The sequence below is a fragment of the Cydia fagiglandana genome, chromosome 4 (assembly GCF_963556715.1).
Source record: "Cydia fagiglandana chromosome 4, ilCydFagi1.1, whole genome shotgun sequence".
Lineage (NCBI taxonomy): Eukaryota > Metazoa > Arthropoda > Insecta > Lepidoptera > Tortricidae > Cydia > Cydia fagiglandana.
In genome coordinates, this window is record NC_085935.1 from 18,122,617 (window position 1) to 18,138,775 (window position 16,159).

Below are 16,159 nucleotides of genomic sequence, written 5' to 3' on the forward strand. Positions count from 1 at the left end.
TTTTACTAGGTAATTTTTACTTTTTTGTAAATTGATTTTTATTATAAATTACGTAATGTAAATGCTATGGTGTGTGTGTTAAATGTTTATTGATTTCTACATTTTGTTGATGAAATCACGGCACATCAGGGCAAAAATGCATAGAACATGCATTACAGCATGTTTTTAATTACTAATTAAGGACGAGGTATTTTGTTGTGAAATAATTGTTTTACCTTTTCATACAAAACAATAATATTTTTTTAGAAAAAAAATTAGAGTCCAAGCTAACTTTGCTCTGCAGCTATGTTGATAGTACAGACATCTATGAAATTCATCTTCTTCTTCTTGAAATTATGACGTTTAAAATAACACTTGCACAGTCTGTGCAATCAAAATCGCTGCAAAGGTAAAATCGTGCTGAGCAGTGTCGCCTGAGAAAAAAGTACATAGGTACTGCTCCATATATATTTATGTACTTATTTCCCCTATTAGTATATATATATACATATTAGTACTTAGAACAGGTTTACATCCGACGTGGCATTTAAACATTATACTATTTGAAATTTATTTATTAATTTCATGTCTGCGCACTGAATCATCAGTCACTTCAGTCCAAATTACGGGACAGGTCGTTAGTCGACAAGTTGTGTACCTATGTTTAAACTAGAGATGCCACGGATATTCGGCAACTACTCGGTATTCGGCCACTTTGCCGAATATTCGGTATTCGGCCGAATGTTGCCTACTTTGCGACCGAATACTGAATATCTGTTGCACCTACCTAAAAACAAAAATCACACAATAAAATTACGAAAAATTTGGTAAATTTAGTATTTAAAATGTATTCTTGGAAAGTTCTTAAGTACGAAGACTCTTTCTTTTAAACATTTGTTGAATACAAAATATTTTTTTTATCATGGATCTGATTTTATTGACTCTAACTGCATTCATCAATTCTGTTCAACATAAAACATATCTTATCAAACGTTGGCGAACAGTTTTCATATTAATTGTGACACAAAATGTTCGCATGTCATGCCGAATAATCGGCGCTTCGGCCGGGAGAGGTGCCGAATATTCGGTATTCGGCCAAAACCTCTATTCGGGGCATCTCTAGTTCAAACACATTTATGTTTAGGCAGTCGAAATTCATTGAAACAGAGGTAGCAGAGCGTAACTAGACGGTCTGGTGCGCTCGCGCAAGTCGCGCAGCCACGCGCCGGCTCCGCCATCGAACATCGATCAATTTTGAATTAAACACAGGCAGTGATAGGTGTGATGTTCCAGATTGTTAGGTAGCTGCATTTTAACGTACTACTATATACTATACTATATACTATGTTCAGCAGTGGACGTCTTATGGCTGAGATGATGATGATGATGATGATTTAACGAGCTTCGTGGGTTGGCTAAAGTTGTTTTTAGGGTTTCGTACCCAAAGGGTATAAACGGGACCCTATTACTAAGACTCCACTTTCCGTCTGTCTGCCACTATGGCAGGCTGTATCTCATGAACCGCGATAGCTAGGCAGTTGAAATTTTGACAGATGATGTATTTCAGTTGAGTGTTGCCGCTATAAGTACTTACATAACAACAAATACTAAAAAGTACGGAACCCTCGGTGAGCGAGTCCGACTTGCACTGGTTATAATTCCAAATTGATTTGTTTTAGAGTCGCAGGCCAATTGGAACGTGCACCTGACATCAAACCGATATTAGAACAATATTGGAATATATACGAACGAAACGGTAATCTCACTCTCTCTAAGATCACCCTTCCATATTAGTGCGACAGAGAGACGATAGCGTATTGTTCGCTACGGAGCGAACAATTGGCATCTTATCTGTCAAAGAATATGAAAAATCTAAATTATCATGAGGAAGTTCCTTACACTCAAACGATACATAATCTAAAATATGGAAAGACTAGATAATTTTTAAAGAAATGTTGCAGAGGTACTTAATCTAACCCAAAAAATGGAGAGACCTTTCTACTAAGTAAATAATGAGTAATGGTACCTATTATGGTATAAGCTATTTATACGAAAACTAAACTAAACTAAAATATTTGGAAAAAGGCACCTGTAAATATTAATCTGTAAAATCAGTGTTCATAATGAAAGTATCTACTGGTACTGAAAATAAAGTCTAATAATTAATAATAACTTCTCTTTGTAATATAATATATATACTTTACCTATAAAACCTATACCTACATACTCTATGTTATGTTGTCGTACTGTTACTTACTCGAATATCTGGTGCTGTAATATCACAATACTACCTAACTGTAGTTTGGTATAAGATATCGCCGAATTAACGTAAGAGTATCTACCTAATTAAAAAGGTCATTGATCTCAGCACGTTCCATTGCCATATGCATAAAATATTTCTTACAATTTCTTCCCATCTTCCCCAAACAGTTACGTGTGGCGCTGTCGTGTATACGTAATTGTTAAATTAATATGGAGATGAATTAGTTCAATTTTTGACCACCGGTCAAATAAGATGGTCCAGTTAATGCAATCAGGAAACGACAATTGGATTATGTGGCTAGATGAGACCACACCGTCGAGGGTTGTCGATCGTAGACAAAAATAAACCAATAAGATAAAATGAGGTTACCTTAAGGTTCCTAAAGACCTTTCAACAAAAGGCATGCGGTTTTAGATAATAGTCGGAGCAACAATTTCAATCGATCGATTAAATGCCGCAATGTATCGCAAATCGCATGCGATTATCGGTGATGTTTGGAGAGGCCATTATTGAATAGAAAACTTTAACTTTGATACTCAAGAGCTGGAAGGTATTTTCTCAGAGTATACGAGTAGGTAGGTATTGCACCTCAATAAATAATACAAATATTAAAATTCATTATTAATTCTGTGAGGAGGCCTTGCTGTAAAGAGACGTTTCGATATAGCACGAATTAAAAAGCTTGAAATCTATTTTGAAATTTATAATATAATTTACGTTACGCAAAAAAGTTTTAAGATAGATTTATTATTTTCTCAATTTAATCGATTGGGCGTTTTTTTGGTATTTGAAGAATACAAACATCCTCATTACCGCAGGATAATGTCAGTTCCGTTATAAGCGACGACCCTGTTAAATACACTATGTTATCTTTTTAATAGAATCAAAGTGTGTCATGTCATACAGGTCGCATAATATCGCTGCGCTCTCGGCCGGTGACACACGAGAGCGCTCCGCGGTCCATCGCCTGGATAAATTAAAAAAGTAATTTAAAAACAAACTGCCGCTAATTCAAGTGTTTTTTTTTTCTAATCTGTGGCGTTTTTTACGTTTGGATGTGGAGCTTTTTGGCGCGTAACAAGCAGGTGGCGGCGATGCTGGGCGTTTTGGCTTTAGCGGCGGTTGTGGTGGTAGTATTGACCACGAAAGGCGCCGGCTCTAGTATGGAGGAAAAAGGCCCGGAGGAAGCAGAGGATGTTAGTGATGACCCGCATATTTTTTCTACTCATAGGTACGTTATTTCGATAGTCATTACTCTTTAAAAATGATATAAATAGGTAGCCAACAACTAGGAAGCCTTATAGTTTTGCCCTGTCTATGTCTGTCTGTCTATCTGTCCGCGGGTTCACGCCGAAAAAATGGTGAAATAAAAATAAAGAGTATGAATTTCTATATGCTTTAATTCTATGGTGTGGGATGTAGTCCGATAGGTCATATAAAATGAATGCCTAAAGCTAAAGGTCTTAAAAGCATTTTTTGATTTAGTGGATATCTTTTGGAAATAATCGCTCAAGTAAGAAAATAAAGGCCCCTTCTCCAGGTGTAGCCAGACGTTGCGAAGATAGGTACTCCCGTTTGCATGTTATTAATTACAAATTGACCAGCGATTGACCCTAAGTAGTCTTACCTGAGTGGGAGTGGCCACAGGCCCAAGTGATTTGAAGAATTTCACTCAAAATACCTACACATTAGGATTATTTACAGTTTGCAGAATCCAATAAAGCTGAATGACTGTTTAATATCTTAGTCCTTTCATATTATAAAAAAAAAATAGCGGCAAATGTTTTATCTTTCTTTACTAATTAATTTCAATGGCAGGCAATATGTTTTTAAATTTCAAGTTACTTTAATGTTGCTATATAAGAAATAACGTCAAATTAAGATCATTTGAATCTCTTCGTCCACTTAAAGTAATGTGACATTAGAATCAAAATGGCCGTAGCACATTAAAATGAGCAAAGATAATGAATACCTATAATGATGATGGACAAAGTGAGTCACGTGCTGGAATTTATTTATCATATAATTTTATACCTATTTAGAGTTTGCATCGAGTTCGTTTAAAATTGTTTTGTAGATATTGGAGGCGGCGCGTCAAAAATTATTCGTATTTATATAATTTGTATTTTCGAAGAAAAGATTATAATTGCGATTTTCTACACATAATGATGGAACGCAAACTACAATAAGCGTGTAATGTAGTGCATAGTCAAACGTAGTCAAACTTTTATGAAATTATGATGTACTTATGAATAAAACTTGCACTGCGGGGGCTATCAAAATCGCTGCAGGCTTTTCTTGGTCTAACTCTAATTATTTTCCATCGTATTTTTTCAAAACGTTCTTACCTATTTGTCATGCTACTTCAGTCAAAATCAATACTTTTTGTACCGAGACTGACAGAAATAGCAAGACACGTTCGTAAGTTTCCGTGAAAATACGATGGAAAATAATTATGCACTACCTCTGGCTACATAAAGGCTACAGACCGAACTTTAATTATAAACTTAGACTTGATGGGTCTGCAGACTATATCATCTAATGTCGTTCTACTGGGTTTATAGTAGGTATTAGACACATTTATCTCCATCAGAAATTTTTATGGCATGGGTCGATCCCATCTAAGGCTTAAATTAGACTTCCTCAATAACCTAGATTAGTCAAACTCTTGTAGCTCAGAGGGCCTACCACGAACCACGTCACGTTTCGACATGTTGTTTCCCTGTCACACTTACGTACGAACTTACAAGTAAGACAGAGAGACAACACGTTGAACTTGGTCTGCGGTAGGCCCTTAGACTTCAAATGCAGGTGAGGCTATTACGAGTCACCAATTCACCACTCAAACGTTCTAGAAGGCTAATCTAATCTACAGGCTCTAAAGTACTTAAAGTCAATGTGGCGAAGACCGTCTAATGGCTCCTCTACACGATGGGCCATCGCCGGCCACTCCAAGGGACGCAGCCATGCGATAGAATGAGATAGCAATATCACTTGCTCCCTCTAACGCATAAATGCGTCCCTTGGAGTGGCCGGCGTTAGCCCATAGTGCAGCAGAGCCATAAGTATCAGGTAAGATTCTACAAGCGCTTTTAACTCTGGCGTTTGTGCACAGAAAGACGGTAGAGCAGGAGTGAAGCTCTTCCTTTCTGACTGTGTTTGAGCGAAGTACGTATACAGATATCATATGAGAGGTTTGCCCTATAACGGTCTAAAAAATGTAGGTATATGCTCATTAAATAGATAGGCACTACTTTTTTATTTGAAGATCCGGCCCATGTGATTAATATGTTTATGGATGATCCTATACCTAATGCTTTAGGCAAAATCTTCGGGCTTTTACAATAAGATACCTTTTGCGTCACAGACGTTGGTTATTATAAGTATTAATTGTACTTTACATGATTATTCGCTGTGCAAATATTTTTTATTAGAATATAAACAAAAATTTTTTTTTTTAATAAATAAGTGCAAGTCGTAGTTAGGTACATCTTCCCGTGTGTCACAGTCTATTTTACTTGATATCGACACACTATCATAGTTATTATACATATACATAGTTATTGAGCTGGGGACTCCCCGTCATCAATTGTTTTTAAACTGTTAGAATTGCCAAAAAATATTGAAAGAATGTGTTAATAAATGATAAGTTGACGTTAGTGTAAAGTTTTACATATCTACATAAGTACCTAGAGATAATAAAAGTTCACGTTCAGAATTATCTACACATTGTAATTGTTTCACATATAAAAAAAAACATAACTGTCGCTTTTTGTAAATATATTTCGGACGCGTAGTCAGCGGACTACGCGCGTTCAGAAGGTTTAATCTAATAAAGGTGTAGAGGAATATGAAAATAACATTAATACGAAAAGTTTTTTCGGGAAATAAGCTTAACCGGGTCGTCCTGTTTAATTACTTTAATATCACACACATTTATTAAGTATTGCAGATTTAAATAAACTTATTTATTTGCGGCGCCTTTAAATAAAATAGTAGCAAACACCCATACCGTTCCGGCTTTCTACTGTAAATCGCAACTTTTGCAGATCTTAGGTCTAATAACTGTATTTTATTCGCACAGTAGGTAACTAAGCTATGTACATTTGCACGTAATTGTATAGTAATATTTAATTTATAGTTATATGTTATAATGTCTTCTGAGAATATTCTTAATGGGTAGAATTACCGTTTACAGTAACATGTTACAGTCAACGCCAAAAGTATCTTGCACCCTGTAATAGGGTCAAACATATTTGAGAAAGGACCTAGTAAGAGGTACCTAGAGACAATACAATACTTATTTTACTTACATTTTCAAACATTTAAGTGGCTTGTCTTAGTCCAAGTCGTATTCTAGTAAGTTTTTACCGGTGCATTTATCGCAAAACCACGTTTATTTCACAGCCTCCCATCCGAAGACCGCTTCATGCCCTCCATCGGCAACGGGCACATAGCCACCAACATATTCTCCGACACCGTCTATCTCAACGGCCTCTACAATGGCCACAAAGGCGAGAGCCACAGAGCCCGGATCCCCGCTTGGGCGAACGTGCGACTCAACTCGACGCTGACTCACCGACCATTCGCCCCTGTGTATAGTTTGAACACAAGAGACGGCGTGTTTACTGTGAGAGTCGACAGGGACCGGTCCGTGGTAACGCAGAGGATATTCGCGCATAGGTTTTACACTAGAGCTATTGTTAATCAGATTGAAGTTACGTCTAAGACGTATGCTGGTAAGTAACGCCAATTGCAAGTTTAATTCATGAAAAAGTTAGCTAAGTAGCTATTTTCAATCTTTGTCCGAAAGTATGAAGATTTCTGATTCTTGGCGCTATACGAGTATACACGAGTAGGTAGTACTTGCGATGACTTTAGGCGTTCTTGGTGTCTAATGTGCAGCATAAGTAAAATACCATTTTTAAATCAATGATTGTAAGCCGAATATATCAGGCTCCTAGTCAATTTAGAGATATATCCCATAAACACTCATGCTATTTTATTTCACCAGGCGCTTATTTCAGATCCAAATCGGCCACATCGCGACATATGGATTGCCGTAAAACTAATGCCAGGCTCCGAAACCAGTGATGACATCAATTTCGAACCCCCCGTTCCGGAGGTATTCCACGGACGAACAATCAAGTCTAGCTGCGGGAAGACCAGGGAATCAGAGGACCTGGAGTATCAGCCTCTACCTGTAAATGTGTGCGTGTATTGGACGTCAGTGCCGGATCATTTGGTTGTTCCTCAGCTCGGATCCAAGGTGTTTACGTTTGCGATGACTGTAGATAAGAACAGGACTGTGGCTAGAGAAGAGCTATTTAAAGGTTGGTGTAAATGGTTTCCTTTTGTTTTTATCGGTTTTTGAGCGTTCAAGTCAGTCATGCAGATACCAAACATTTTCACGTCATGGTGCACACATTTTGTAAACGTTTTTGACTATTGGTGCACACAATACATCTTACTCAAAAATAAGCCCTATAGCTCTTACGTAATGTAATTACCCATATTTTTATACTTGATGACTGTACGCTAAGAATACCCAAATCAATATCAATAAGATGAGTTCCATGGATGGAATAAGTTTCGCGTAAAAATAATGCGTAAAAAATGTGTACCTACTTACAAAAATTGATTGCTTGAACATGAAAGTTCTATGGTTATATTTACTATAAAGACTTGACCGATCTTTTAGTTTATGACATCTAAATGTTTAATTACAAAGAGCTCAAATAGTAAAGTCTGCATAGTATTACAGGAAGACACGAAGGTTCTGTACCAGAGGCACGTGGATGCGTGGCATGAGCTGTACACACAAGCGGGTATGGATATCGAGGGAAACCTGCAGTTGGTAAGTTGTGTTACGATTTACTCTGCCATCTAGAGCTGATGGAGTGTGGGGGCAACCGAGGCTCCCAGGGCTTAGACTGTAGGTATACGTAAGATAATAAAAAAAAATTGACGAAGCGTTTTGCTTAAAAGTACTTTACCTTACTTACATTTCACTTTTACAGTCGAAGATAGTAAGCGGCATCTGGTACTATTTCCTGAGCGCTCTGCCTTCCGAGTCCACCAGCCATCCGCAAGATCGGTTCTTCGGTCTCAGCCCCACTGGCCTTTCTCGAGGCGGCACATTTGAAGACTATGAAGGTAAAGGAGAACCTGTGAAACAGTAAAGTGAAGTTTAATTAGTTATTTAAAATTCTTCGGCAAATACTTGATAGTTAGAGTACCCGCTCGTCTAGTTCGTAGAAATGATATGATGGACAGAATTCATCGTCATGATAATTACAGGTTAAGGTGTCATAGAGTAAACGTTTTCTCCCAAGTCGTTATCATATAGGTAACGGTGTCAAACATCCTCCCGTCCTGCTCTCGGGGAAGATTGGGCAAAATGATAATCAAGTCAGCTAAAAGCTAGAACGTTTCATAAAATTTATTAAATATGATTTCAACGATAATATAGCTTATTTTATGGTACATATAAAATTACAGGCCACAACTTCTGGGACACGGAAACGTGGATGTTTCCAACCATCCTGCTCCTGTACCCTCGATATGCAAATTTACTGCTGCAGTACCGGCTAGACACTGCTCCCGTCGCCGAGCGCCTCGCACATGAAACTGGTCATAAGGGTTACAGGTACCCAATATCTTTCTTGCTAAATACCTTCTTCTAAATGGCTGCAGAAATGCTTCAGACTAAATAATTTTAGCTACTTACTAGTTTGAGAACAGCCACAATCTTTGGACCATCGTACCTGGATGCAATATCGTTAAAAAAGTTTCTAAAGTAAAACGAAATGTGATGTGGTGCAATCGAATGCATATGCAATTGTGCTCTCGTGTGTTTTTAGGGTTCCGTACCAAAAAGGTACAAAAGGAACCCTTATGGTGCGACTCTGTCCGTCTGTCACATCGCTAAATATCTCGAGAACTACTGAAGCTATCGATTTGGAATGGCTATGAACAACTCTATTTTAATACCATTTGAGTATATAACATAATAACAACATGATGCCTATTTACAGCTACTAATTGTGGCTAGCATCATGTTTAAGAATGATACCTAGGTAACTAAAAACTGATGATAGTTAAATATCCCAAAACTGATTTTTCCTCCAGATACCCGTGGGAGAGTGCGTACACGGGCAGCGAAGTGACGCAGCCATGCTGCCCCGCAGTGGCAGAGTTTGAACAGCACGTCTCGGGGTGCATCGCTTTTGCAGCGCGACAATATCTCGCCGTCACACGGGACGAGCATTGGTTGAAGGTGTCTTGTTTTTATTACATTACCTTCTGCTGGATTTTGGGGCTTGGCTTAGCTGTGACTTGACTGAGTTTCCTCCAATGGTAGCCAGGTCATTGCAGGAGACTTGATCTGAGCAAGATTTAATAAAGATAAAACACTGCTATATAGGTAATCCTAAAGCCAGGGTTGGGCAGTATTTCAATTACATGTATTTGAAATACGTATTTGAAATACATTGTAGTATTTTGTATTTGTATTTCAAATACTACCTGGAAAAGTATTTTGTATTTGGTATTTCAAATACTGCACTCACATCTATTTTGTATTTTGTATTTCAAATACTTCAAGCTTCAAAATACATTTCTACAAAATACATTTTATTAAATTCTATGATCCTAAAATGGAACGTTTTTTTTTTAAATATAATGTACAACTTGTACGAGGGCAAATATGTACCATGCGCGAGTTATTCTGCGCGGAACTTTTCGTCAACAGCCAGGGGATAGAGTCATTACAGTAGTTTCCGTCCATGCTCTAGTTTTCGACCACTTGACAGATAGGCAAATAATATATTTCATTTTTAATTTACTATTTGCAGCAATGTAGGTTTATATTCAAATTTCGTCAAGTGGATGAAAACTAGAGCTGGACGAAAACAAGCGCAATGACCCTATACGTTTTTAGGAAAGGATATTCGTTAAACAAACTAAACGATTAGACAAAAAGAATTAAAAGTATTTTGTATTTTGTATTTGAAATACATTATTTTAAACACTGTAATTTGTATTTTGTATTTCAAATACCAGTCACCAAAGTAGTTTGTATTTGGTATTTCAAATACTTTTAAAAATGTATTTTGTAATTTGTATTTGAAATACGTGGAAGCCAGTATTTTGCCCAACCCTGCCTAAAGCCAAAATTGCCGTGAGTTTTCACTGACAAGTGGCTCAGAAGAAATGAGGTATTTTTATATTTTTCAGCATGGCGGATGCGATATCGTGACCCGCATCGCTGACTTTTGGGCATCTCGGGCTGTGATAAACTTTACCACGGGGCTCTTCGATATTTCGAGTAAGACCATAGTCCCACTCTTAATTAATGTCCTTCGATACCAAGGTGATTTGGTGATTAATCCTTAAAATCGTTTTACAGATGTGATGGGGCCGGATGAAGACCACGCTGATGTTAGAAACTCAGTTTTCACTAATGTCGTTGCTGGTTACTCACTTTATTTAGCACAGTAAGTACTTATGATATGGTCACTGACAAAATTATATTTTCACACATCACTACTTTCATTTTCTTGGCGCTATATTAGATTATATGGCAATATTAGGCCAACCTTTCCGAAAGACGTCAAGATCGTGCCGCCATCTCCTTCTACGTACGAGACGCGTGGAAGAAAGAGATGGAGGCCTTTGCCCAGCAGTGGGACACAACAGGCTAACAAATAAATATATTAGACTCCATCGCCTTTTTATTGTCAAGGCAAGATTTTTGGAAAGTTGATGAGAGCAATAAGTACTTATCTACACCTCCATTTTTCCAGATATGTTTCTTGTCTCTGCAAGTCTTACTTCATCACAGACCATGCAGAAAAGTGGGCAGACATCGCTTGGAGTCTGGCTCTGCCCTACGACCCAGAGCATGACTACCATCCGCAATACGAGGGCTATAAAAGAGGAGAAAGTATTAAACAGGCAGACGCTGTGCTGCTGGGATTCCCGCTACAATATCCAATGAACAGGTAGATACATATTTTTTTTTTATAATAATAGTCCTATCTACCTCACAGTGGCAAGAGATGTTGTATAGTATGAAATATCTCAGGTGATTTTCTCGAGTTCCGGTGCTAATCCGTTAACAAAAGCCTTTGTTTCTTTTAAGAGCGGTCTACAGCACGTGCCAAAGCAACCATGTCGTTTAAAAAGCAACTATCGTGATAGTATTAAGGTTCAAATTCATATGATAGCTTGTTCAGAGAACAATCAGGGTGGTCTTGTTTTTGGAGATAACAAAAATGTGTTATCTCCAAATGGGCTGTTTCATTAATATATTTAGAACCATATAATTAGAACGGCAAATTTGCTTTTTAAACGGGCTTGTTCCCGTTATTTACGTCGGGGCTATTAGCAGTAAGCATTATAACCACTGAATAAAGGAAACAATACCTTTTGTTTAACAGATTAGGGTCCGAGCCCGAAAAAATCACCTGAGATAATTCATACTATACCTACCAGAAGTTTATTAGCCAAAGACCTTTTCCATCGACTACTGGCTAAAGTACAAAAACTCCAAAAAAATCGTCACATTTCCATTTCACGTCATAGAGCCTACTCATAATTATCTTTCAGGACAACACGAGCAAACGACCTCTCATACTACGAATCGGTGACACGAGAGAGCGGACCGGCAATGACCTGGAGCATGCATGCGATAGGGCTTCTGCGACTAGGGGACATACGGAAGGCTGCGACGATGTTCAACAAGAGCTATGAGGATTACGTTAGAGAGCCTTTCAAGGTACTTTTTCATCTCTCCTGCTCGGAAAGTTTACCTTTCATAAGCTGATAACCGATTGGAAAATTGCATTTCCCACCCTAGGGTGGACAGTAATTTATTTTTAATTTTTACTTCGAGCTACGGCTAACAGCAATATATGCCATATTATAAGCTCTCATATCAGGTTCCGCATGACTGAAATTGGCGCCGTTTACATTTTCAAGTGATGCGAGTGATTTCTAGTTATGTAGTTTGCCTATATATCTGTTAATAATTTGTTCTAAAGAATTATACTGACCAATAATAAACCTACATTTCTCGTGTTTAACTTTCCTCATAGTCGAAATGAAAGGTAGAGTGTTTAACTCGGGTAAAAGTAACTAGTTCACTTTCCACCCTTGGTTAACAATCTACTATTGTTGAATTAAGCCACTCTGTATGAGTTTCAAAATACATACGAATCACGAAGCTGTGAAGATGAGGTAAGTATGTGAGAGAGCCGTATAAAATGAGAAAGTATTTACTTAACTGAAATTGATTTGAAACGGCTGGGATAATTTTTCAATGAAACTTTACAAGGCTTACGCTAGCAAAATCTCCTAGATAAAGTCGCATAATAATATTTTAAAAATGATTCAGCTCCAACTTCAAGTAGGCATTAATGCAGTCCTATCTAAATTCGAAGTGGCGGAAAATTAATCGAAGTTAGAAAAAAATTGGTAACTAGCAAAAATTCAAAAATGCTTTTCTACGCCGATGATATGAGCTAATCACTTTTAATATCTTCCAGGTGTGGAGCGAGAACCGGCGTCCAAAAATCGGTGCAACAAATTTCTTCACTGGCATGGGCGGGTTTCTGCAGGCGCTCGCGTTTGGGTACGGCGGCGTGAGCATACACCTCGATAGGCTGGTCATCTACAAGCCTCAGTTGCCACCTGATTCCACAAGATTGAGAATAAGAGGTAATGTTTAGCATAAAGGTACCTGGAAGGGTCTTTAGCTAAGATCCATTAACTTATGAGAAATATGAGAACATTAGACACTCCAAATTATGCACGTAGCTTACCTTGGAGTGGACATTGCTGGGTAGCAATAGAGGTCCCCACTCGAGTTCCACTACCAAATCAAACATTTATTAGATCAAGATGTGTTTTGATGCCAAACGTCTAACACTACTGGTCCGTGGTAAGACAATTCTTAGGGTCGGTTGCACCAAATTGTTCGTATCGTTTAAAGAGTTCGCTAAATTTTTATGTATGGAAAGTTTCATAGTAAAGCGCTGGGGCGCGCCAGCTGACGTTGATCAGTCTGTCAAATGTGGTTGGTGCAACTGGCCCTTAGTCGGACCAGTAGTGCCAATTCTTAGACGTACACCTACTTATAGCGGCAATCCGCTATAAGTAGGTATACGTAGGTGTACGTTCATTATGGAGTTAATGATCAGATATTTCTGTTTTCCAGGTCTTAAATACCTCGGCGCCAGCCTAACTCTGGACACTCAAGAGTCGCAGACGACGTTGTTCGTTGCTTCTGTCGATGACAACTGGCCACTTAAGTACGATGATGGAAAGAACAACATCACTTTAGCTGCGAAAATGACCTGTAAGTATTACATAACGTAAACTAGGTATCCGATCAATACAGCTGCCTTCTTGTATACCTAAGTATTAAGTACCTACATTTACCGTTCGTTTGAGATATGGCTTAAGCAATTGGAGGTGCAGGTAATCTTAACCCAGGGTCCCATTATATTCCCAGAATTATTTTTTGTCGGTTCGTTTATCGACGATTGCTATCTTGGCTACGGCTTCTGAAGTTCGTATGTAAAACCTTGCTGTACGATAGTAGATCTTGCCTTTTTAATATGCAAGGAACATGTCAATTCGTTTATACATAACATTTATTTAAGTCTATTATTTTATTATTGTTAGCTTATTGTGTCCCACTGCTGGGCAAAGGCCTCCCCCTCTTCATCCACGTCCCGGTTTTGAGCTACGTCTGGCCAGTCTCTCGAAAAGGAGTCCAAGTTATCTCGCCATCGCCAACGAGGTCTGCCGGATCCTCGGTTTGACTCGTGGGGCACTCCGTGGTTATCTTAACCCAAGTCATTCGGCATGCGGCAGACATGGCCAGCCCAGTCCCAGTCAATCTAATATCTAAATAATCAATAACAAATTAACATGCCTGGTATTTTCAGTAACATTAATTGGAGACGGTCCGTTCACGATCCGCTCTGTGCCGTGGAAGGACTGTAAACTGCCGGCTGACGTCATCGGTAGAAACCACCTGAGACCATAGATTAATTAGGCTATTTTAATTAAGTGTGAGGAACAGTATAAGTTTAAGAGCGGCACAAGTTAAAAAACGTAATACAATACATGAAGTCCAATATGTAAATCTTTGGCTTGAACCAGCGGTTCTGAAAGCTGTAAGGAAAAAGACCGCCAAGATATATTTTATGTATTCTTTGTTTGGTTGGAGATAGTGAAATTTTTCAGAAAATTGTAACTATAGGTGTCTGTTGCTAGCATACGTGCTTTAAATTGCTTATTGTAAAAAGTATTCACGTGTTGCTAGAATTTTTATTGAGATTTATTTTATCATTTGATACATAGAAGACCAATTTTGTGGTGTCCGTCCACCAAATACCAAATTGTAAAAAACATGGAAGAGGTTTTAAATTAAATAATATCAAATAAAATGTTTGTTTTATTTCGATTGTAATAATATTTTTTAATCCGAATGTACATTTTATCAAAAAATATTTACAATCTCATTGCGCACAGTCTCGTGCGAGATTAAAATAATTAACATATAATAACATCATTAATGTCTATCACCCTTGGATCACTAATGATCAATTAAGTATATTTAAATTACAAACATTGCAATTACAATTAAATATATATAACAATTAGCACCATTTTAATGAGTACTTAGATGATAATTACATAAGCTAAATACTATTCATTCATATAACACATTTACATCAACTTTATACCACACACAAAGTACCAACATAACTACCGACTTACTCATTACAGTCAGCATGAGAAGTATCTAAGCGGGTAAAGTTTTTTAATTATTTAATATATTTATAGCTCACCGCTGGGCGAGTAACTATAACTATCGCCGTGTCTCTTTTATTTACACGGGAGTGCTTATCTTTTGTTCGTGTTTATAGCCGATAGCTCATAGCTTACTAGCTCGCGGTGGGACCAGTGCCTTATTCTCCTAACAATAAAGTCGCGTATAGATCATTTTGATATCCTTACCCGCTTAGCTACTTCAGCTGCTGACTGTACAGTAGTACTGAACAACTTCACAGATATTCACAATATACAAATCCAATTTCAATAACAATTTTTTGTCTATTAAAATCATTTTTAATAACCGTCTTCTTTAAAGGAACACCGGAGTATAATAAATATTGTGATATTTCTCACGTTGGCATACCTAACTTAATTAGGACATTTTTAAATTGTTTTTGGCTTAAAAAAAATAGTAACAATATTTAATATCTTGACTACGTACAAAATGTGAAACTTGGCAGCATGATTTTGTAAGAATAATTATTATAAATGAAATAATATCTGTGTAAAATGTCCCTGATATTTATTTAATATGTAAAGGAATGAAACGAAAATTCACGTAGGTAATTGTTAGATCTAAAATATCTATCATCAAATCCCCAAATGATACCTACTACCTACCATCAAAATTGTACAAACAGGTACGATATTACATCACATCGATAGATAAACCAGAGCACACGTGTGCAGTTACGAAATACTTAAAACGAGTCCAATAACAGGTGTATCAGCAAATGCAAGGTCAGATGTGCAAAGAGCATACCATTGATAATTATATTAAGAAAGTTAGGTACCAAATTAGTTAAGAGTGCAATTTGCACTTCTCGATGTGTGTCAATCAGCAGACTTCAATTTAGTTGTACTTAAGACGAAACAGGAGCTGAGTTTTAAATATTTTAGGTAAATATACCCGTCTCGCTAACGGAAGCGGCACCTAAAAGTAGTGCGATAAGGACAAGGCGAAAAATCCTGCGTAAAAATCTCAAAAATCGAGGTTTCGTACTCCTCTGTTTCCTCCTCCAAAACTTAACCAATCGTAACCAAATTTGGAAATGTAAATGATTA

General features: G+C 37.5%; 1 protein-coding gene across 1 annotated transcript; it reads left to right on the forward strand.

The window, feature by feature from the left end:
• Positions 1–3,173: 3,173 nt before the first annotated feature.
• On the forward strand, positions 3,174–15,871 carry LOC134663988 (protein-glucosylgalactosylhydroxylysine glucosidase). Its single transcript, XM_063520546.1, has 14 exons — positions 3,174–3,473; positions 6,650–6,981; positions 7,270–7,575; positions 7,999–8,099; positions 8,263–8,398; positions 8,744–8,891; positions 9,374–9,521; positions 10,481–10,571; positions 10,653–10,740; positions 11,050–11,247; positions 11,855–12,023; positions 12,793–12,964; positions 13,464–13,604; positions 14,200–15,871. The coding sequence occupies exons 1-14, from the start codon at positions 3,298–3,300 to the stop codon at positions 14,298–14,300; spliced, it is 2,307 nt and encodes a 768-aa protein (XP_063376616.1). The 5' UTR covers positions 3,174–3,297; the 3' UTR covers positions 14,301–15,871.
• The last annotated feature ends 288 nt before the right edge of the window (positions 15,872–16,159 follow it).